This window comes from Pararge aegeria, chromosome 6 (assembly GCF_905163445.1).
Source record: "Pararge aegeria chromosome 6, ilParAegt1.1, whole genome shotgun sequence".
NCBI classification, from domain to species: domain Eukaryota; kingdom Metazoa; phylum Arthropoda; class Insecta; order Lepidoptera; family Nymphalidae; genus Pararge; species Pararge aegeria.
Window position 1 is genome coordinate 15,610,367 of NC_053185.1, and position 25,578 is coordinate 15,635,944.

At 35.9% G+C, this 25,578-nt stretch overlaps 1 protein-coding gene across 1 annotated transcript in view; it reads left to right on the top strand.

Annotated features, from left to right (window-relative positions):
- Positions 1–720: 720 nt before the first annotated feature.
- LOC120624307 overlaps positions 721–25,578 on the top strand; it is a 41,717-nt gene continuing 16,859 nt past the window's right edge. Inside the window, exon 1 of the mRNA XM_039890772.1 lies at positions 721–760. Coding sequence (XP_039746706.1) covers positions 745–760 — 16 coding nt within the window. The 5' untranslated portion in view covers positions 721–744. The remainder of the gene's footprint in view (positions 761–25,578) is intronic.

Sequence of the window (25,578 nt, forward strand, 5' to 3'; positions counted from 1 at the left end):
TGACGTCACGTTACCTACGTCCTCGATTTTTCTATCAAGCGAGGGGCATCGGGTCATGTCGGATCCCGCCGGTTCGCAAAATGTCCTGCGCATGCGTTAAAATTGCGCCAATTTCGCAGCTAGTGGCCTCTACCGGCATTTCCAGTCTCCTTTTGGCACGAAAGGGGGATGTTGCGTCGCGCGAGGTTGCACCTCACGAGAGATGTCAAAAATTTAAAAATGGAATAGTTTGGAAATGGAAAGTAATTTAAAAAAATTGCAAGGTCGCCGCAGTATAGTGCGAATGTTCTTCCGCGCGTTTCCCTTTAGATTTGAAGCGTAGTCAAATATAAGTAATTAGCTGTAATGTTTTAAGAAATTTAAAGAGTATTTAGGGTACATAAGTGTGGATTGTGAGGATTTGTTGCAGTGGTTGACGCGGTGTCGGTATTGTGGTGCCTGCATAACCTTGACACATTTTGCCGCGCTAGCTCCACAACCTTGTTTTCAATTGCACTCTCGCTTGACATTTGCAAGAACGAAGGAAGGCTATTTATAATTAGTGGAGTTTAATGTAAAAGCACCGCGTGTGATGTATGAAAACTGTGAAATTGTCGTAACTTTTCGTAAACTTTAGTAATTATTATCACAAATAATGCACAATGTGGACTATTAGATGACGCGAATGTGTGGACTGAATAATTGTAAACATTAAATTTTAATACAATGTTGTGACTACTCCAGAGCAAGGTTGGTGCCAGCAAAATGATAACTTTAAAAGGTAAGGAAACGTTATTGGAAGGAATTTCTCTTAGTTTTTTTTAAATTGCCTCAATCAAATAAATATATAATATTAACCGTGTAAATAAATTAACAAGTTACTTTTACGGTTAATATTAATGAGCTAAAGATTGTTATATTTCACTAAATAATTTAAAACAGACAGATCTATCTCTATGTATAAAAGCAAGAGGTTACTGACTCTATTATGAAAATTAAGTTTAATTTGCTATACTCCGCGAACAGCAGGAAAATCTGTATGGTACAATTTATAATTTCTTCAATCCGTATACTCCACACCAAAAAGATCCTCGGCAATGTACCCTCTACGCACGTTTAGCTCCGAAACCGGAGCATTCTCAGGAGATGTAGACTTTACAATGACTTAACAATTATTCATTGTAAAGTACATTGGCGAGGATCTATTTGGTGTGGAGTATACGGATTGAAGAAATTATAAATTACACTATACATGGATTTGCGCAAAGTAACGCCTGCTTCAATGGTTACTGACTCGGTGAGCATTAAGTTCCGAAAGCTACTATGAAGCAAACATTTTGAAAGTAGTTAGTTTTCATATATAGGTACGACACGTCAGTTAAGAAATTTAACAAGTTAAGTACAAGTTAAGTAGAATTTTGAATTCATCCTTATAAAAAATGTAATGCCAGTTTTTTTTAAAATACTTAGTAGGTATCAAGCTATACATTAAAGGGGGTTTACAGTTTTACAGATCATTAAGTCTACAAAGTTTATATTTGGAATGTACGAAGGGATTATATCCGAATCCTACAAGGCTTAAATGGGATTCCAAATGGGTTTTGGAAAGACGATTTTTATTAATACATAACTATAACCTAAAATAAACTATTTAAAAACTAAATAAAATCTAAAACGTCCTCGAAACCACCGCAGCGAGGCAGTTCCTAAGATGCTGGCAGCATTGCCCCTCTGGATGGCCAAACTAATTCGTTGGCCAAGGTAACTGCCCGCTCTAGGATCACCGGTAGACTCGATAACCCTTTTCGATAATTCTTTGAAAAGGGCTCTTGCCTCCGGACCCCACGGTCCCAAAGTCTCTACTCCAAAAGGCACAAAAATGAAGCTGCTATCCAGGTTTTCATATTTACGCCTCTTGGCCTGCTCGGCACTGGAAGCAGCCGCACCTACCATTGACGAAGTGGCCTGGATGTGTGATGCAGCTAGGGTATCAACACAAGTTGCATCCCACGGAAGTGACCTTCCAAGCCTCCAAGGTATGAGCGTCATACCATCAGGTCTCTTGCCATCGCTCCGCGCCAAACCAATAGGTTCTAGTACAGCTGGTACGTGAGCGGTAGCTAGAGAACGTCGGATGATGTCGTTGATGGTGCTATGGCGAGAGAAGCGACCAGCGCTTCTTGAACAGGAGAGTCCATGGTGACCGTAGGTGTCAACGCTGTCACCGCAGTGGCATCGATGAGGCTGAATTATAGAGGCGCCAAGCCTAAGACCAATCACCACCGACAGAGTGGTGTGGTCTAACATAGTGCCCAGGTTAGCTGAAGGGAGAGCATGTAGCCAGTAGCCGGACTCCTTAGCAGAGAGAGCGAGAAGACGAGCACGGTCTCTTTTAGATGGCATTTGGTTTTGGAAAGCTATATGAAAATTATTTTCTAAAAAACCACTTAAAACTTGTCACTTGACTTTTGGTTGATGACCTTACTTAAGAATTTTTTTTTCATGCAAATCCATCCCTAAGGGGTTTAATTGAAGGATGGTATGATAGTGCTGTGCTTATGAAGGAATTCTCTCTTCAAGGCTCAAACATTCTCTATGTATCAACATTTGAACCCAAACGCAATGCGGTGCATTTTGGAAAAATTTACTTCTATAAAGTATTTTGAACATGGAGGTTTTTTTTAAACGGGATATTTAAAAATAATGCTTTGAGTGGTCACTGTTGAGTGATTACCGCCACACTAAATCGACCTTATCACCAGGTGAACCGCGAATGCGAAGGCTTTAATTTAACGTATAAATTATTAAACCGATGTTAAGAAACACAGTATACAACAGTATTTCTAGGAATAACGTTAGATGCTAAACTTCCATGGGGCCCTCATGTAAATAATTTATCGAACAGGCTTAGTTCTGCTGCCTATGCAGTAAAGATGATACGCTACCTGACAGACATAGAAACTGCTAGGCTAGTCTATTTTAGTTACTTTCACAGCATTATGTCATATAGAATTTTACTATGGGGTAATGCTGCTGATATTGGCACTATTTTCGTGCTGCAGAAGAAGGCTGTTCGTGCGATCTATAAAATGGGTCCGATAGAGTCATTTAGAGATAAATTTAAAGATGTTAAAATAATGACACTCTATTTCCAATACATATTTGAAAATTTAATGTATGTTCACAAAAATGTATCAAAATTTAAAAGAAAATATGACTGCAATAATTTGAACGTTAGAAGCAAAAAGGGCCTCTTCTTAGACCAGGGCGCGTTTGGAATCCTCGTACCTTTAGTTTTAAGTTTACGATTGTAGTTATCGCCATCACTACTCACTGCTATGTACACATTTTGTATATAATCAACGCATCAAAAGTGCCATCTATGTGCCTATTTGAATAAAGAAATATTTGACTATTTGACTTTGAAATTATGGTATTTGCCTCCTTGTCTTGCTCTCTGGAGACGGACATAGGCAACGTGGAAAATATTCTCGATCTCGCGGGAAATCAGAAATCAGACATTCTAGGAATCCGAGGTATGGGCAAGCTACAGTAATATTTATAAATTTGCAAGGAAATTTTGAAATTCTAGTTCGTTACTGCCATTTTTCACGCATCGGATCATAAGATCTATCATACTCCCTAACAGGTTAACCTGCTACCAAACCGCTAGCTTAGGCACTACATCATTACTTACCATCGGGTAAGATTGCAATCAAGGGCTAACTTGTAGTGAAATAAAAAAAAAACCTCGTGATTTATGCGTGAAATTGCGGAAAAACTCGGGAATACTAGTATGTTAATAATTATTTAAAAGTGAGGGTGCTAAATAAAGTTAAAAGAACCTACACGGATGAAATGAAAATAAATTATGCAGACAAAAAATACTGAATCCATTCGTTATAAAAAAAATTATATAACTTATTTATACTGATATTTAAACAATATAATCTGTGTCGCGTTGCAATATGCATGTCCCACGCGTTGAATAATTTTGGAGATCACGAAGAGAAAATAAAGATTCACTAGGTCATAAATATGGTAGCTGAGCCATATTTATGACCTAGTGAATCTTTATTTTCTGTGCCTATCTGCCTAGCTAACCAGTATCTCCCTATCTATTTCAACTAGCTAGATATTCCTCGGGCGCCGTGACGAATTTCTAAACTTGTAAGTGTGCCGCAAAGTTAAAAAGGTTGGGAACCCCTGCCATACTCTCCTTTCAGAATGATCGGAGTTTTTGCTGTAGTCCATTGCCAAGTGCAAATATTTAGATGTCACACGCTTTTTGGAACGTTGTGGAGGACTATCAGGCGAGCAAAACCTGCTCCCTTACCTCACGTTGCTAAAAATGCACGTAACGTTAAAAAGTTAGCAGTGCTCCGGATCGAACTCAGTCTCCCCGCATGAGAAGCCGGATATCGCCTAGTATTAAAACTCGTGCGGCTCCTTAATTTATACTAATACTCCTTATTTTATGCTAATACTCCTTATTTTATGCTAAACTCGAGGATTCCTAGGAATCATCATCATTCTCATGCAAAAAGAAAGAAATCGCAACGTCGTATGCTGCAAAGAGTTCGGTCAGGTTACGCTCTTAATACGCTCTTATAAATATGAAAAGTGTGCTTACTCGGTATGAGATTATCAAAGGCGATATGGATCTTTTTTATCCCGGGTAACCAAATCTACGTGGATGGAGACACGGGCGAACGTAAGTACCTTATAGAGGCAAACGATATTACGAGGTATTCAAGAGGCTTCCAGAGAAAAGAGGTTGTTGAAATAGGTAGGCCAAGGTGATAATTTTTAATTAGCAACGTTAAGGTCGGAGCGAAATACAATAAAAGTTAGAGGCTTTTTTCGCTTAAACATTTTTCGTTTCAATTTTATACTCTTACTTTTCCCAACGACTTCTTTCGGATTTGGTTTCCTGTGATTATATAACTATCTACGAGTACATGCAAAAAATCATATGAATTCGTTACTGCTTCAAAATAGGGCAAAACAAGATATTATTTTGCATTGAATTGATAGTCGCTGTAAACACACAGACATTGCGATTTAAAAATGCTTATATATTTTGACTTTGGCTTTTGACCCTTTTCATATTGAAAGATCGGTGTTAATTGTACTCACAAATCGCTATACCGTCGGTGAAATTGTGCAGACCGTCCCATAATGACCATCCACGCGACAGACGTGGCCGTGCACGTGGCCGTGTGCGTGCGAGTGACTGAGGTGGGTGCTAGAATGCTCCCTGTTGATCACCAATTTTAATTAAGTGAAAACTCCTTTATTCGCGTTGAGCACTCTTTGGGTGGACAAAGAAATCGATGTGTTCCGTTCTGAAGGTCGCGGTTGCCGGGGTGATTACAGGCATATTATTTATTTATTTATTCAATTACAAGTCCATTACAATGTCATATAGATTAGGTACATAATTATTATATTTTTTTAAAAGAACATTAGTCTCAACCACCTAGCCTCAGGTTGATGGACACCGAGCGGCACTCTTTGGGACCCTTGCCCCTTATACCCTTTTTACAAGCGATGGTTCTCTTATGATCATCAGCTTGATCCTTCAAATATTACAATATTTTTGTAAGGCAATTAATCTAGTAGGGGGGAATATAATGAGTAGGTACTAATAACTAAGCTAGTAGAGAGAGTAGTGTATACCTACTCATTCTATTCCCCCACGGAATAGAATGAGTAGGTATACACTACCACTACTCACTAATAACTGGCTTCGACAAGTCATTCCCCTAACGCGTTACGCGGTACGGTACTTAAAGTCAACTGCGCTCACGGGCAAGGCCAGACCGTGGTTTCATGAACGTTTTTTAATAAGCATATGTAACAAAAACAACCGTATTTATTGACTCTCAGACTTGAAACATCCGAATTATTTAAAGATTTCATTAAATTTGAAGCGCCATATTGCAAGTGTCTCTGAAAATAATGTTTTTTTAGTTCCTTGTACACTCTTATAACAGCTTCACAACTACCTACAGCGCCAAATGGCAGCTTTTCCAATGTAAATAAATGAGGTCAGTGTAGACAGATTAATGCTATATGCCAACTATCAAGAAGAGAATAATTGAATATCTGTGCTAGGTTCTGAGACTTAAGCGACAGTTGTTTTTACAATGAATATAATTGTTCATTACAATTATTCATTGTAAAGTCAACATCTCCATAGAATGCTCCGGTTTCGGAGCGAACGTGCGTAGAGGGTATATTGCCGAAGATCAGTATGGTGTGGAGTATAAAGATTACACTATACAGATTCTCCTGCTTTTCCCAGAGTATAGCAAATTAAGCTGTATTCTCATAATATATCAAGGAACTCCGCAAAGTACCGCACGCTTCTATCAAATATTTCGCTTGACGCTAGATCGACCGTAAGAAGCTTGCTGAACTGACTGGCAACGTCCAGTAGTGCAGGGGCACGCAAAGATGTTTTTTTTTATTGTAGGTGTTGAGTTAAATAAGGCTAAGTACTAAATATGCGACAACTTACACGTCTTCTTTCATACTTCCAGCTAACACGCATACAAACATTCTCCTATTATACATACACAGCGCACAAAAGCATAGCCATCCCAATGAAATAATGTGAAATACTAATAACCAGACGCAATTAAACCTTGACCAATTGCATACGTATTTTCTTTTAATCTATCCACAACCTGCAAGCAAAAACGAACCTTATTATAAGCAACAGTACACGTCACGGTAAGTATCAGCTAATACGTTATAAAACTAGCAATCTTACAGTGGCAGTACCAGAGAGGTTGTAGAAGCAGGTGCCCATATAAAAGTCTATTAAATTTACGAACAAAGTAGCGGATATCTGTAGGTTTACTTCAATCTTCAAGATTAGCTCGGCTTTAATTAAAACGGGGCCAAGTGTTCTAGTTACAGTTGATCCTATTACGTACGGATGGAGACAATCAAATGGGCATGAAGAAGGAAATGTACTGAACGAGCGCACTTGATTGAGAATGGCTGCTAGATACGTACCGCACGATTTTAATTTTTAAAAGGATTCTGGTTTCATAAACATACAAATGGGCAGTAATGGAATATGCTAAATTTTTCTTCGCCTTGCTTTTATTCTACACATGTGGGATCGACTTGACACGTGGTTTTCAAACTTGAAGACAGACTTGCTGTTTTGGTTTTGACATATTTTACGACCGACCGCCCATTTGACGTAACCCTCTTTGGAAATTATGAAACTGAGCTTGATTTGCTATACTCCGCGAAAAGTAGGAGAATCTGTATGGTGTAAATTATAATTTCTTCAATCTTTATACTCGACACCAAACATATCTTCGGCAATGTACGCTCTACGCATGTTTCGCTCCAACACCGGAGCATCCTCAAGGGATGTTGACTTTACAATGAATTTCAACAATTATTCATTGTAGAGTCGACTTAACAATCTCCCTATTGTAAAGTCAAAATCTCCTGAGGATATGTTTTGGGTGAACATGCACATGAGCGAGTTGGATTATCGTCGATTAACCGTTGAAAATACGAGCCGGTAAAAACTATATATATTTTTAACCAGTTTGTTTTACGAATATTTTGATCATGTGATTAATCAGTGGAGTAAGAGGTGAACCGTCGAATCCAACTCGGTCTGAAATCCCTCAGTGGCTTCGAACAGTATATGTTACCCGTGATGACTTACGGATCTGAAACGTGGTCGCTAATTATAGACTTCATAAGAAGGCTCAATGAACGATGGAAAAAGCTATCTTAGGAGTATCTCTACATAATCAAATCAGAAATGAGGAGATGAGAAGAACTAGAGTTACATAGCTCAAAGAGTCGCGAAGCTGAAGTGGCTATGGGCGGGATACATAGCTCGAAAAACCGATGGACGTTGGGGTCCCAAGGTGCTGGAACGGCTACCCCGCACCGGTAAACGCAGCGTTGGTCGACCCCCAAACAACTGGACAGACGACATCAAATGAGTCGCGGGGAGCCCCTGGGAACAAGCGGTCCAGAATCGTGGAGTTTAGAACGCAATACAAAATACCTATGTCCAGCAGTGGATGTCAATCGGTTTAAGTAATGATGATGATGTTTAATCCGCTACGCAAACGGTTTCTTATTAATAAACTTAAAAAAGTACGTTCGACAAAATGTTTTGACCGTCAATAGTTGAGCAATCGAAAAAAAACTTGCATTTCTTGCAAGGGTATAAATTTCGAGGTGGTGAATCGTCAGCTTCACGAGTGGAAGTGGAAATCGAGGGGAATCCAATGATTTTATAGCCTAGATTTCATAGCACAGGAGGAGTTTTATTATTTTTAGACTTCTTAGAAAAGTAGTGTTCTCTATAGTACTGATAGCTACGTATTTTTACTAAGTGTACTAGCAATAATACTCGGACAAGCTTAGCAGATGTAAATATAGGATGAGGGATAAGCTGGGGCGTCAAAGTACTTATAAAAGATGGAAAAATACGGCAGGAAATAATTTTTTACGTTGTTGGAATATTTGATTCGGCAATATTTTGAACGGAGTAATCGCCGATATCAATTCCGAACAATAACCCCCGAGTTTCCAATAAAGAGCATTAAGCGTTTAATTCAATTACGAATTTTATATTTCATCAGCAGTAGTGCGCAGGTTGGTAATATTATATAATTATTGCGAATAAAAACACTGCATTATTATTTTTTCTCACTCTTTCAAAATAAATAAAGATGTGGTTAAAAAAACTAAAGTCCTTCCAACCTCTTACATAAACTCAATGGTCTTCTACTAAATTCCGTTTTCTTATGGGAACATTATATAGTATCAAATATTGAGAACGTTACGATTAAAGTAACTTAAATTGTATTGGATAAACTTTTTTTTTTCATAAATAACAAAAAAAAAATCTTGTCTTACTGTCTAACAATCGTTTCATTACTTTTATTTTAAAAATAGAACAAAAATAAATGCAATAAAATAATTAAAACCAATGAAATAAAAAGAGGTTTAATTTATGGATGTCATTGTATTAAAAAAATATTTAACACTGTTATAGAAAGATTGTTTGCATAATAATGCAAGTATGAAAAAATAGATAATACTTACTTACTAGAAACACAATGCAAGTGTTTTTCTTATGTACGCATCAAAAGTGCCACCTGTGGGCAAAGAATAAAGATATATTTGACTTTGGACTTTGACTTTGATATTATTGACCATCGTGAATTCAAGTTTTTAAGGTGCTTAGCATCTACTCCAAAATGTGGTTGAAAGAATTTAAACAACTTATAATTTATGAAGTTATTTACAGCCATATTTATCACTATAAAGTTGCCCGCTTTATACGTTTCAGTAAAATTATAAAAAAAAAATACCTCAAACGAAAATTTAAAATACGTCGTTCTTGGGTATTTATTTAAATTTTAAGGATAAAATAAAAAATATTATAATATATTTTATCGTTAATTTCTAAGTATATTATACTGATATCTCCTTAAAGTATAGGTAAAAAGTAAAAACACTTTAATGTTAACATGCAATTTAATGCAATAAATAATGATTGCGAATTGCATGTTGAATCTAAATGTCACGATCTTAATACTGTTGGGAATTCAGAACATGTAATTCATCGTTCTGAGCTTCTGTATCATACTAGTAGGTACTTATATGTAATAGGCATGATGTTTAATCATAGGACATTTAAGGCATTTTGAAAAACTGCTCTATGATGTTCGGATATGTATCTACTGTGTCCAAAAATATCTTATTTTTAAGGTTTAATTAAAGGTTTGGTTGATAAAAATTCCATAATATTATCGTGGTATGTACCCGCTACACTATATTAAAGAAAAAAAAAGGCTAAGAAAATAGAATCTAACTCTAACAGGGTCCCTAATGGTCGTGATGCAATACGCACCTTAATTTAGATTTTACCTTCTGAGATCTTTAAGCTCTTACATCTTAATAAAACATACCCTCATTCACCCTCATTTCACTTCCCAATGGAGAACCTTTACGTTAATGATTACGGTTGAAGGCTTTAAATTTTCGCCGTTACATTTATTTGTACACAGCTAAAGCTAAACCAATAAAGCGGCAAACGACTGGCAAACGGGCCAATGTTTGTTATTATTTTTTATGTTTGTTCACCGATTTGCCGATCTCCATGGCACAGTGGCGAGCGCTGCGGTTTAAAGTGGAAGGTTCCGGGTTCGATTCCCGGCAGGGGCAATTTGGGAATTTATAATTTCTGAATTATCGTTGGTCTAGTCTGGTGGCTTCGGTTGCTAGTTACCACCCTGCTATAAAGACGTGCCGCTTAGCGATTTAGCATTTCGGTACGATGTCTATTCGAACTGCCATACCCATAACAGGTATGCCCGTTACACCATCAGGTGAGATTAAAGTCAAGGGCTAACTTGTAGTGGAATAAAAAAAAACGATTTTAATATCAATAATTGTGGACGTATTTGAAAGTTTGAAAATAGTATTATACTCTCAAGATTATCCAATTATCACCAAGTCAGGATTTGATGAGCTTATTTCATCGAGGGAGATCCTTAAACCATTGTAAAGAGTGTTTGTTCAACTCTCCCAAAGCTAGTTAAATCTATTATTTATGACGTGTTTGAGTCTTAGAGAATTCTGTCGTTTTGTTATACTAAGGGTCTGTAAGATATTGGTGCCGTTTATATTGTACACATATCCCGAAATTTATCTAACTATATAAACACAGTGCCGTCACTTTAATAGTAAAGGAAAAGGGTATTTATTTATTTATTTATTTAATGGACAATTAACAGTTTACAATAATTCTTATAAAACTAAACAAAAAATGAAAAAAAACATATTAATGTTATATTGTAGACCCACTTAGAGACTGCCACAACTCGCAAGTAAGAAACTAGAAAGTCAGTTAGAAAGAGAAAAAACGGTTAAGAAGAGAGAAATGAGAGTATGAGCTGTAAGATCCATCAAGCTGTGACAAACTAGCCGGATCTAGTGCCGCGAACAATAACATACATTTTAGAATTAATTACAAAAAAAAACTTATAATACTTACATTATATGTAAAGAACTCTTTACTCGAGTTCATATATCGAACCTTTTCTTAAAGTGTTTACCAATGTGTGTGTACCAATGTTTTTTCAGTGATAAGTATTTAATAGTTTATTTTATAATAAAGAGGGGCAGTACATAGTTAACTACTATTCTTAGACTTATTAATTTAGTTTGACTATTCTACTTTTATATTTCATATAGAAGGAATAAAATAATACGATTCAGTCTATTCAAATTCTAAAGCTATTTATTCCCCGGGGTCTAGCAAATGAGACAAACACAGTTTAGCTTTTATGTGCCATTTCAATTTGTCCTCATAGTGATGTAAAAAGACAAACTCGAGACAATCTGTTGTTGCTCTTCGTTGGGAAGCGTTATTTTCCTTTATTTTTCTTAAGCGCTATTTTGAATGATGATTTGCTTTCCTACAGCCGAACAACTTAAACTCTTGTTATATGACTAATTCTTTATTTTAATGAATATTAATGGTAGTTTGAAATTCGCGGCTACTAAATGTTGGAACGACCTACCTCCGCCATTAAGAGATATTAGCATGTCTAAACATAACGTAAACTCTCTTTTAAAAAGAAATTAAGAGAATATCTTTTCCAACAACAAAACATTTGAACAAGGGTGCCTAAGTGTGTTTATTATTTTTATTTTTTATTATTATTATTTTTTATTTTTTTTTTATTGGTTCGATCGTAACAAAATATAATATATGTATACAAATCTTTTATATTATTTTTTATTTATTATTACACTTCTTATTTTTTAATTACATAATACTTTTAAATTGTATTATTGTACCCATAGTTTTTAAGCGTCGCTCTGACAGTGCCTACCGTCCAAACGTCACGTCTGGCTTCACGGAAGATCAGCGCTGTGTCTTAACAGGCACTGCAAACATGCTGAGTGAAGACCATTTTGGGATCACACCGTTCCTATAATTGTTGTGTAGACTATTAAGTTGTATTTTAATTCTAGTGTGTGTATATCCAAATAAAGTTTTCTTTCTTTCTTATTTTTTTTCTAGGCTCTTTTTTTCATACATAGAATATAGACTTAGTCCTATTAATGTTATCATTCATCATCATCATCATATCACATGTTCTCAAAGATGTGTGGAGTCCACCATTCAGCCCTGGGCCAGCGTGGTGGACTACGGTTGTAACCCCTTCTCATTATGGGAGGAGCCCGTACCCTGTAGTGGGCCGGCAAGGGTTTTATATGATGATGATAAATATTATGCTGGTCGGTCGTAAGCCTTTCTGTTATTCGCGTCAGCAAACCGAGTAATATTTCAGCGAGATAACGATGTTAAAACCTTCGATGTGACGTCAAAGCTGTTACCGCAGCTCGAAGTGCAACTGTGCAAGTAATTTCGAACAAGGAATAAATTACCAAAGGAAATAGATAGGAAAATACCAACTATCTGTGAATTCGGTGTGAACATCTTTGTAAGAGGAAAATTTACATTTTTAAAATAAAAACTCAGAGATGGTTTTAATGTAAAGTTCGAGTAGCTGTTCTTCGAGCTACTTTTCGAGTAATTTTACAACTTCTAGTAGTACCTACTACTAGAAGTTGTAAATAGCTAATTTAAATAATTATTTTTAATTAATGGGGTTTATAGTTTGAACGATGGTACTATTATTGCGCGAAACGCGAGTGATTTGTCCACCTGTCTAACACAAGATTTTGGACTGCCTTTCATATGGGAATTCCTTTTAGGAATCTTTATTCTCAGTAAAAGTTACTCTCAATCGCAGAGTCTTTTTTTAATCTTGAAACACTGGGGCATCCGAGTGAAGTTAAAAGCTGAAATTCGTGAGACTCTAAAATGTAACCACATGCAATAAATAGTAAACTATTTACTATTCTAAAAAAAGGGTTCTGAAAACAAGTTGCTGGTTTATAATTTCACGAATTCGGCCCCCCTACGTGCTCATTGGGCCTATTTCACTTTGACGTTATTTTATCTTGATAGAAGTACACAGTATCCTCAGTATATATGTCGCTTTATATATGTGACACATACGAATAGCAGAAACACAACGAGCTGAAAAACCGCTTTTTGATCAAAAATTATAGAATTTTATTTTAACTTTGGCCAGAAAATACTAGTTAAGCTTTTCTTAACAAATCTCACCAAGACTGGGAGGCAGTGCCGGATTAATCACGTAGCAAGAGTAGCTACGGGCCCCGCGAGAAAGGGAGCCCCGCATATTTACTACCACTCATCTCTGTCTGACTGACTGATTGACAGACAGATACGCACACGCACACAGACATCGACTATAGTATTTTACTACACTATTAATTACCAACAAAATTGTAACCTATAGATAGCAAATACGTATTGTATTTAAGATAGATACTTATTGAGTATTGAATTGTATCTTTACTACTTTATACTTAAGAATAAATAGCAGATCAACGGCTCTTTTTAACAATTTGCTACGGGCCCCGCGCTTGCTAAATCAGGCACTGCTGGGAGGGGAAGCCAAATAAAAGAAAAACGAAATCAATGAATGCCTCAAGTTGAATAAAAACACATGGAAGACTAAATGACTACAGCTTTGCTTTTTATTTGTATTGTCCTTAATTTTCAGTGCTACAGAAGCTTATAAATCCACACCAAGTAGGTTAATTATTGTATGCAACAACAAGTTAAAGAGCTGTTTAAGCAATTTCTCCTCCGAGATTACACGGGTTGAGTTAATCTGTTATTTATGTTATACCGTTTAAACTAAAACTACATTGTTTCTTTACGAACTAAGAGTTTATACTACAGATAATATTTACCTAAATTAAAGAAAACAATTCCCTAGATTTAGCAGCACGTTTGTTCGAGGCTTTTTGGTAAATTGTTTATGCTGAAATCGATGATATAGCTAAATTCAAAGATTTAGGGTGCGTACAAATAAAGTTTTTGGACCCGCGTGGGTGCAGTGCGGTAGTAGGCACTACTATTAATTTAGCAACCAGGTGAAAACTGCTTATAATGTTTATGATTTATGATGATTATAAAAAATTCTTGGGTCAACTTCTAGGCCCGTATAAAGCATAAACATTTTCGATATGAAAATAATTTGTTAAACATATAATAACAACTACATTTTAAATCTTTTTTGACAAACCGTGCAAACAAAAGTAGGTAATGCCACTTTTTGGTCTCTAGCATTGTAACGTCATCGTTCTCGAATAATAAATAACCCATGAAATAACGTGCGTGTTATAATGCTATTGGAAATTTAAAAAAAACACGTTTTAAAAATATTAAAAAAAAACACCCTAAACTCCACGACACGTCGATCAAATTTTAGATATTTCAGAATTAAACCAAAGTTTCCAACGAAGCCCAAAGCTTTTGACCTAAACCTGGGAGCTCACACACATCGCAAAATTTATGTCGCTCTTGTTTCATACAGATTTATAAACATAAACATCTCTCACTTTAAAATAATAAAACCTTAAGCGATAGTCCGAACCTGTCCGACCCTATTCAGAAAATACAGTTTATTTACTTAGCTAACGTGACGGTAATATAACTCGTGACATTACGTTCCCAAAGAGAGTTCGTCAAACAAGTAATTTAAAATTAATGTTTTCTCGCATTCTTCAAAAGTTTTCCCCCTTGCTTTTCGTGAAGTTTGTTCAGACATTCATTCATTAATCAAAATAGCGCTTACGCTAAATATTACGACGCTTTGAAACGAAGCAGCCTGAAATAATTAACGTGTTGTCTTTTCACGCTACGTTGAAGATAAATTGAAATGGCACGTACAAGTTAAAGCGAATGTATATTATGTGTGTATAAATACATACTTCAAGACTAATAATATAAATTCAAAAGTATAACGACATAAATTTCTAAAAAATACGTAAAACCGTTGCTCTGATCATGCTGTGTAAAAGATAGACAAACCGACGTACTATCTATCACGTTAGTAATTGTAATATTAGCTGAGCTTTTAGCGAAACTTAAAAAATATTATTACTAAACTACGTTTTAAATTTTCTTAGTAATATTAAATTTATAAGAGCAATGTCAAAGTACGGAGATTTCAGAAGCAAGGGTATGTCTGGGGCTTTAACCTTACCCAAACTTGTGTCTTTTGACCTCTAAAGCTAAAATAGTTGTAAAGTAATCGCATTTTTCAGACGCTCAAAAGGTTTTTACTCTTACTTTAATCAGATGAATTTAAAAAAGATATTTTTATTAAAAAAAAGAAATATTGAGTATCTTTTATGCTGCGGTGATTGAAACTCAATTATTGATTTTATACCCTACACTGCCTCATTGGTCTAGTAGTGAGAATGTCAGTCAGTCGGTCGGTCGGTCGGTCGGTCGGTCGGTCGGTCAGTCAGTCAGTCAGTCAGTCAGTCAGTCAGTCAGTCAGTCAGTCAGTCAGTCAGTCAGTCAGGCGGTGTCGATCCCCCTGCCTCGGAGAGCACAAGTTACCTGTTGCATCGTTCCCTGTTAGTCACACTGAATCGTGATAACAGGTGGAGCTGCGTGGTGGGTCTATGCTCTAAAACCGGCTCTCTTATGAGTTAGGAGGCTTGTAACCAGAAGTAGGACGTTGATAGGCTGTGGATGAAATTTATTTCACTATAAGTATACTTCAAAAATACTTAAAATTATTAAATTCAAAACATTAAAAGGCCTTCATATTGATGCTTTTAAAATCTTAAAATGCTTACAGTCGATATTCTGATGACATTCTAGCTTCATGAATCAAAACGTGTATTCATCATTCTATATATACTACGTCTTTTAAATTTATACGATTATTATCGTCGACATACATCATCAAATTTGTAGAACTTCCAGTTTTTTATCGAAATGCAACGCTTTCAGTTTACTAGTACAGCTTAACCGTAATAATAGTTGATTGTGTGCCGGACAGAATACATACTAGAGGCCTACTAAAGCAGCAATTACACAAGAGCGCCGAGATAATGCAGCCATGCTTCAGGCACAAGCTGCCAGATAATACAAAAGTTTCGAATCAATACTGCAAACTTACAAAGGGGTTTGTGTTACATGGCCAAATAATGAAAACTTGGTTATCGTGATGTCCTACTTTAAGAGTTGGGCTGAACTCAAGTCATGGATTTTGATTGATATTGCTTTGATAATATCAGGAACCTAGAATTAGTTTTATATTAAGAGTGAAACTTTAAGTCATTCATTCACCTCATTTTTTGATCAGAACTTTTCCCACCACTCCTCATCCCGCTGGTGTCGTACTAAAGTAAGGGACTAAGGGAATATAACGGTAAACGGCCAGCAGCTTTCAACTTCTAACAACTACTGCGATCACCTGTCTTTCCCTCAAACCTTACTGTTGGGAGAGGACTTTAGTTCAACATTAAACTGTTCTAGACTATTGATGAAAATTAAACCAAAATCCGAAATATATGAGCTAGCAAGTGTTGTAGAAAGCTTGGCTCAAAGTATCTCTACTTATGCAAATAAGAGATATCAAGTTCTGTGAAGAATCTGTCTAACAAAGGTTGACTAGCAAAAATAAAAGAGTTGTGAAGGTAAAGTAGCCACGAGTAAAGCAAACATCTTGGACGTTGAGGTGGTCAGGTGTTCAAATCACCATACTAAGGACTCAAGGAGTATGCAAAATTGGAAGACTTACAATAAGGAAGACAAACAATAGAAAGTGAAGAGTCACGACGCGTCTCGTTCGTTTAACATATATGAAAGATCTGGTTCTATTATAGCAAAAAGAATATATTATAGAAAAATCCTACTTCAAACCTCTTTAAAAACGTAATAAATCATTCCAGGTGAACAATCTCAACTCTCTCATTAGAGAACGCATAATAATTGTCCTCCAGGCTCCAGCCAAAGATAAAAAGGCTGTTACTTCACTTAAATGTTTGAATAAGGAGACTTGAACGAGGTCCCGTTTCCCCGCTGGCGCATTAACTTCACAATTAGTTTGTTCCTGTGGCTTTTCAGTTTTTATGATACCTTTCAAAAAATATTTCAGTGAAACCATGTGCGATAAGAAATTCCGAAGAAAAATTGAAAACTTTTCTCATTTGTAAATCTACTTATGGAATGTATCCATAGTTTTATGTAAACGTAAACCTGCAGATTAATATAAAAAATGTTAAATTAATATAAGAGAGAGAGAAAGAAGAATTTAGAACTAGAACGAGCCAGAGATAAGAAGGTATATGAATTCTCTGCAAAAGTTTTCAGCACATGAAACGACAATAGTTCGTAATAAAACAAGTTCTAGTTTACGTTATCTAGCCTTTTCACGCGTTCTTTGTACACTTTTTTACGGTTTCTTTAAACCCCGTGATATCCGTTTAATGTCCTGAGATAAAAATAGCTCATATTACTCTCCGTCCTTTCAAGTAACTTTCTGCCAAAAAATCAAATTGATTGGTTGCTTGGTTACGGAGTGAAAAAGGGGCAAACAAACACAAAATAAAAATATATATATTTTAATGAAGAAACTTCTAATAAATTTTAAAAAGTTTATTTTAACTTTTTAAAATGCCCCACTATGCTCTCTCAGTATTTAACCTCAAAGGCCTTATGACATCTTTTTTGAATAATTATTATGGAACTCATGGTTTTAACATTCTCAGTCTGTAACTTTGTGTGTCGGTCCACTTTCGAGCCTTGAGTACGGAAACATTAAAGTCTATACCTTGTTCTATCCTGTCCTTTTGCTTTTCGGCTTTTAGGAGTGCCAAGTCAGCACTTTGCACCTCGCCAATATAACGTGGATAGGAAGCCTTGAACTTTATTTGTGTTTGAATGATTGTTCAATCTAAATAGTAATAAGTAAAATTTGCAACCTGGAGACGGAAATTCAATAGTAAAAAAACAAATTGCAATCACACGTGTGTTGGAGCGGGAAACAGCAAGTTGTAATATATATACGAGTACTTCCCCCATGATGAATAAATGAATGATACAATTTTGATGTACACCATAGAAACATACAGAAAAATTGAGAATAAAAATTTAACACAAAGAATACAATTTGGCGGCCTTATCGCTACATAGCGAACTCTTCCAGCCAACGAATGGCGCGAAACGCAGATCAAGAAGAGAGGTAGGTTGTGCATATACATATATATATTTTCATATATATCTATATATATATAGATATATATGAAAATATATATATAATCAAAAAAAATATTATCAGTTTATTATATATATATATATATATATATATATATATATATATATAATAAACTGATAATATTTTTTTTTTATTATATATAGATAGTGATAATTAACATATACCTATACAATTAATATTATTAATATATAATATACAAAATTCGGTCGAAAAGAAACTTCTAATCAAAAATTTAAACACATTTCTACTAATTCGGTTATCTTGTCTTCACATTTTTGTAGTGGAAACAAACGATGTCCATGGTAAGGAAATATACGCTAGGGCTTTATCCATTTATTTTCCGCCCTGTGCCATTTGTTTAGATTACAGTACTGTTTGAAAAGAAATACTTGTATCGAAGAGATCACATAGATTAAGACCAATCTTCGGGACAAAAATTAAGAGGGGCAGTTTTTGAAGAGTCCACTTATTGTGAAGTGACATTTTTAGTCATTAAAAAAATCACTAAAATTACTCGTTGATGGTAATTTTTTAGTAGTCCTTAATCCGATTTCACTGCCAAATTAAATCAAACCAAACCAAATTGTCTCTGATTAATTTAGTTAATTTTGACAGCTGTCTCAATCTTAAATCATGCCAAATTTTGAGTTTAGATTAATATCGCCGACCCGTGATAAACATCGCCTTTACCCCGTACCGTAGAAGCCACCTCTCAATGTATTCATAGTTTATCATACGCCTCTAACACAATGGGGCGTTTTCATCACATTTCACTTAAAAGCATTAAACTCCTTTGCCGTGGCGTTAGTTCATGAATATGAAATGTACCGCTTTCTAATTCACACGGCCCATGTCGTTCATGAAACTTTTAAGGTAGATTACACCCAGAACAATACCGCGCGTTACGGCCACACGTACAAAGGGGTAAGGGGATTAATAAAGAAAGAAAGGAAAACAGTTTATTTTGTCACCACAACTGTGAACTTTATGTGAACTGGTTATATGAACGACCAGTCTGTTGTTTAATTTACGTCCGTTGCTTCATTACTGTGCCGTGTGGTGATGGCAGATCAAAATACTTTTGTCGCCACCCCTCCTCTTCCCTTGGAATATAAATAATAATACCAATACTCCCATCTACTGCGGTCACCAACCCTTCTGCCCATCGGTCCACCAGTGGACTGTTATTGGCTTTTGATTTATTGATTGATTGATTAATTACGGGGTGAGCCACGAGCTACTGTTGACTATTTCAAATGCGTGTTGCTCATTTCATCCACTTTGTTTCTCGTTTTTATGTTTCAAAATTATTTCATGTCTATAAGATTTTAGGGGGTGAATTGAGATAGTTTATCTTTATACGATTTTTTTAAGTCACTGTGCACTTTAGTTCGAAGAGATTTATTTGTTGAAGAAAATAGAAACTCATTTTATCAGATAAAACTTTTTAAGAAAGGTTCGTACTTTCAAGGCCATAATAGATTTCAGGTCCCTACTCCCTACATTTAATGACTTGCACTTTAATTTTCCTTTCAGTCTTATTGAAAACGAATCGAACGATAGGTACATTCTCAGATAAAGAGTAATTGGTAAATTTAAGAATTCTTCATCGTCATAAATCACAATTTTTACAATTTCGCATTCTAGGTTTCTCACAGACAGGTTCTGGACCTATTTGCCGGACTATCGTGCTGACGTTTGCAAGTATATTGGTTTATTTGATCTATTTGTTAATTTGGTTTATTTAATATTATCGAGTAGTGGCAAATTTGATACGTTATCCTTCAATATGCATACCTAATTTAATAAATTATTTTGAACGCATTTATAATTTATTTCCCATTATATTTATTCCTCTGGGAGTTAACTTCGAACGCATTGCTCAATAATTAGCATGTAGGTGTTATTTTCTAACAGACTAGATATAAATATTATATTTTTGCACAAAACCAAATTTCATTTCGATACAATACGATGGAATACATAGTTATTATTACTGTGTCAGTGTTATTTATTTTGCAAGATCAAACAAAATATAACCAACCCCCAAATCCATGTTTTTCCTTGACCATTTATCATATCGTAGATATATTTTATTTTTTCGCGACATATTCTTGCTTTATATATAACAGATGACTAGATGCTATGCGATACGATTGCGATATCGAGTTTATTCATCGGTTCTACAATTGTGATTTTTACGATCGTGATTGTGTACTTTTTGAAATATTTTACAAATTATATACATACACAAAGAACACGTAGGAATAATTAATACTTTATGGTTTAACAGCCACACCATTAGAAATATAATATTTTGTCAATTGGTATTAAATTCGAGATATTTTTTTCAAGAAGCTCCTTTATTAGTTTTGCATTGTAAACTTAATTTCGTTTCATATAAATGTTACGCTATTATGTTGTTTAATATCATAAAGTTAATTGATTGCCAGGATGACATTGCAGTTTATTTGTAATTAGGTTAAAACCTTGTCACTTGTTAACATTGCCATAATAAATAATAACAATGTTCTTTTTGACATAATAATAAAATTAATTTTATTCGATCGATTATTTTTATGTTTACCTGAAGCTATTACTTTACTGATATGAGGTTTCGCTGTGATTAAATTGCGAATTCGAGGTCAACTAAATCGTATACTGTAAATAGGGCTGTAAAGGCAATAAAAATGGTGAAGTGCAATAAAAAATGTTTTATTACCGGAATTATCTGCACACGTTCTTATAAGAGAAACATCAAGGACAAATAGTTTGCCAGATTTTTGTATTTAATTTACTATGTGAAATGAAGTGCGCAGTATTTTTTTCTCACTTCTTTTAGTTGCAGCTTCATTGAAAAAAGAAGCATACAAGAGATAATTATTTTATGTGCTATTTTTACAGTGCGTCTCGCTTCGTATCATAAAAAGATCGAAATATTGCTACAATTTTCCTTTCCTCGAATAGCGCTAGGTTTAGTAATTTTAAAGATAAGGTAGGAGTTACAAACTCTGTATGTTACTTTTCTTATAAATCTCGAAATATGTTTAATATTTAGAAACTAGTTGTTAATATTATGATGAAAGCATGTACTCGTATCTTTCTAGTATGCAATGCATGTATGCAAGTTTTGCTCAGATCGGTTCAAAGTTTGAGCTACCTTAAGTAATAAACAGACACATTTTCGAATATATAGTTGGTATGGATAAATTTATGCCCCTTATACAAAGATTTACTTCATATCATGCGTAACATGATACACTTAAAAATTAAAGCAAAATCTGCCCTACTACTTTTCGCCTGTAGAGAAATAATTAGTATCCACCTTCCTCATAGGATGATCAGAATGGCACCATAGTACAGCAAATTAAATAACTGTTGATGTTAGTAAAAAATAATTACAAAGTTTGGACCGAAGAGTAAAAATTTGTAATTGATTTTGAAATTCAGTTCAGTCGTCTGAACTTTCAAAGTGGCAACGTTTTTTAATTAACGAATGTCGTATGTTAGGTAAAGTTTAAATTGTTTGCAACTCCCCACTGTAATCAAATAACAATACAATTTCTATCGCTCTTGTATTGATTATGTTCTGCTACACCTTTGGGAAGTCAGCAGTGGCGTTTTGTAAATTATTGCCTTAAGGGACCTCCGTGAACTTGTCGCGTTAAATTACATTGATTGTTATTACGTAAGTGGTGCGAGCTCTATACTTGTATACTAGCTGGCAGCTTACGTAGAAGTACGACCTTTCTATGAAGGAATAATGATATCATCATCATGTCGATCAATGGACGTTACTGCTGGACATGGGTCTTTACTTCACGTAACATTCATTGTTGATTTTTTAATAACAGCTCGACCGATATCGCTAAAATTTAAATGCCCTTTACAACATGAAAATAATTTTTCACATCGGATCAGGCGTCTTCGAGTAATCGGGTAACATACTAAAAAAAATAAAAAGAAGTCTCCTCCTTTTTGAAGTCGGCCAAAAAAAGACCGGCTAAGTTTGTTGTGGGCTTCTTCTAAGACGAGGCGCGTTTGGAACCCTCGTTACTTTAGTTTTACGTTTTTTTAGCTAACGCCATCAACTAACTTCTATGTCATATTTTACATGTAATGAAAATGATATACAGGTCTGGTCTGTTAATATTCAATATTGATGATCGATATTGTAAGCTCGTACAGGAGCAGAATTTGACGTGCAATAACGTTGCTTTATTGCTTTGAACTTTGACGGCCCATCTCACGAATTAATAACTTTCCCTTATGAGGCGTCGACAAACTGCGATACATTGTTGATAGTAAACCAATAACTTAGTTAACACGTAATTAATTATACGCTAAGACACGCACACATCAAAAAAAAACTAAAAGAACAATGCCCAGAACTATGAGGTACGTACCTAAATAAAAATCAGCTCAGTGCGAGTAAGACTGATCTGATTACGATCTAAGATCATCATCATCAACAGCCTACAAGCGTCCACTGCTGAACATAGGCCTTTCCAAGCCACCCACACACGGTCCTTCGCCATTCTCATCCAACCGCTTCCAGTCACCTTTTTAAGGTCATCTGTCCAGCTGGCCGTCCTACACTTCACTTACCGATTCGCGGTCTCCACTCTTCTTCTTTCTCTGGGCTTGTCTCCGTACTTAGTCGGCCGGTTCTCTCCAGCCAGCCGAGCTCACTCCAGAAGCTTAGGTCTCCACTCTAGAACACGTCTGCCACAACGGCCATCGGACACGACAGACATGACCCGCCCACTGCAACTTCAACTTGAAAGAGAAGAGACTCCCAATATAGCTCGATCCATAGCGCGTTGCGCGACTTTAAATTTGTGGATCAGGTCGACTGTCAGTGTCCACATCTGGGCTACATATGTCATAGATAAATTGGGGTCCCGCGTTCGATCCTGGGCAGTGGTAATTTGGGAATTTATAATTATTGAATTTTCTCTGGTCTGGTCTGGTGGGAAGCTTCGGCCGGGGCTAGTTACCACCCTACCGTTAAAGACGTGGCACCAAGCGATGTCGCGTACACTTAGAAGCTGATCAGGGATATGGGTGTATTATACCTGCCATTCCCCCAACCCGTTACTATCTTAGAATACATCATCACTTACCACTACCACTAGTAGGTGAAATTGCAATCAAGGGCTAACATGTAGTGCGAGTGTAGTAACTAATAAAATAACGATCAATACTGAGTTCCTGAGAACCTATAAAGTAGCGCTTCATTTATGCTAACATCAGAAGTAACGCAGTGTTTTGTCACGTTTTGACATTTGTAAGGTGCTGTCAGTAGAATTGAAGTAGTTTTAGTATTAGTCTAAGATTTATTAGAGCATTTTATGACAGAACTCATCCGGAGAAGATACTACCGCCATGTTAAATCGGTTAGCGGCACGTCTTTGTCGGAAGGGTGGTTACAAGTCACGACCGAAGCCCATCACACCAGACTAAAGAAAAATCAGAAATTATAGATTGCCAAATTGTTTCTGTCGGGAATCAAACCTGAGACCTCCAACGTATTACCACGGCAGTCACCTCTATGCCAGGGAGGTGTTTATATATAAAAAGAATGTAATGTGTTGGTAATGACGTAAGCCCCCGTATCACGTTTAAGCCTTTTAGGTTTTACGAGACATTGGTTTTATTTATAAAGAATGTAATATATTCCTTTGCTCAGGCCTCAGCCGGTATGCGGGTGGATATATTTAAATTGTATCCTATTAGGTTAACGGTTAAACATAAATCGCGGTGGGTTAATACCTACACGGCGATATTATGAAACTTTTGTTAGTGAGTTTACATTTTTATTTACTGATACCAAGAAAATCCTAGTTTCCCTTGCAACTAATCACGAGATCCTGGGCCCAGTGCCCGGGTTGAGCCAGTAGTTGTTAGCTGGTCGCGGATGGGTACGAAAGCGTTGTCGTAGTCCAGCCACCAGGGTACCGATTGGGACACCCGTAGGGTTTAAGTATTTACGACTCCACCGAAACAACCGTCCCTTCCCCACAAAAAAAAAGTAATTGTTAGCTACGGGTATTATGAAAGTATAGCTTAATTTGCTATAGGCGCGAAAAGCACGAGAATCTGTATGGTGTTATTTATAATTCCTTCAATCCGTATCCTCCACACCAGACCAATTTACCATCTATCCACGTTTCGCTTTAAAATATTTTACTTTACAATGAATTATTGTTAAGTCTTAACAATTATTCGAAACGGACGAAACTTATGACAACCCTATCCAAAAAAGAGGGACATGAGCATAACACCTACGCTACTCGACAAGTACCTAATAAAGTAGCCGGAGTCACATTGTCACACATCACATTTGTGTGTAATTTTAAGGCGTATCTGATTTATTTCAGTAAAATCTATGACAGTGATTTACTATAAAACTTACTATATTAGGTTTCATAGAGAAGTTTCAGGGACAGTACATACAGTACCTCTAAAGCCTGTGAAGTATTATGTCGGTTTTCATTAGTACGTTGTATTAGGATTAGAATTTTGAAACGAGAGACCAACCAACAATATTAAAATAATATCAAGCGATGGTAAATCCTTTTATTTAAAAGTTATTTTAAAAGTCTAAAATAAGATAAGGTCGCTAAAGTAGAAGTTTTTCTGTAGTACGGGTTTATAAAACCCCTGATCGGTTTCATCGCAGCTTTGTACGGGAAGGCTAGATCTCTTGGCGATTGCACTTTGCCGAAACTTTAACAGCTCAACTGTGTAGGGAAGAAGTCCGAAAGGGTTTAAGGCCGTAGTCCACCATGCTGGCCCAGTGCGAATTGGTGGACTCCACACACCTTTGAGAACATTATAAATAAATTAAAAATAAATAAATAAATATACTACGACAATGCACACATTGCCATCTAGCCCAAAAGTAAGCGTAGCTTGTGTTATGGGAACTAAGATCACTGATGAATATTTTTATGAATAATATACATTAATTAAATACATAAACAAAATACAGATTTCCAGAAATAGAATACCCAGACACTGAAAAACATTTATGCTCATCACACAAACATTATTCCCGTTTCGGGAATCGATCCCACAACCTTGGACTCAGAAAGCAGGGTTGCTGCCCACTGCGCCATACGTCCGTCAAAATTATGTAGAACTCTTAGGCCTGCAGGTTTCCTTAATACGTTTTCCTCCATCGTTGAATCCAGTGATATTTGAATTACTTAAAACGCACATAACTAAGAAAAGTTAGAGGTGCGTGCTGGGGTTCGAACTCGGCGCCCCGAAATTGAAGTCGAGCACCTACCCCATGCGCTATCGCCGCTTCCTCTATTCCGACTATTACCTAGCATTCTTTAAAACAGTTAACAGAATTATACATCAAGGAATCTAACTTAATACCGATTTTTGA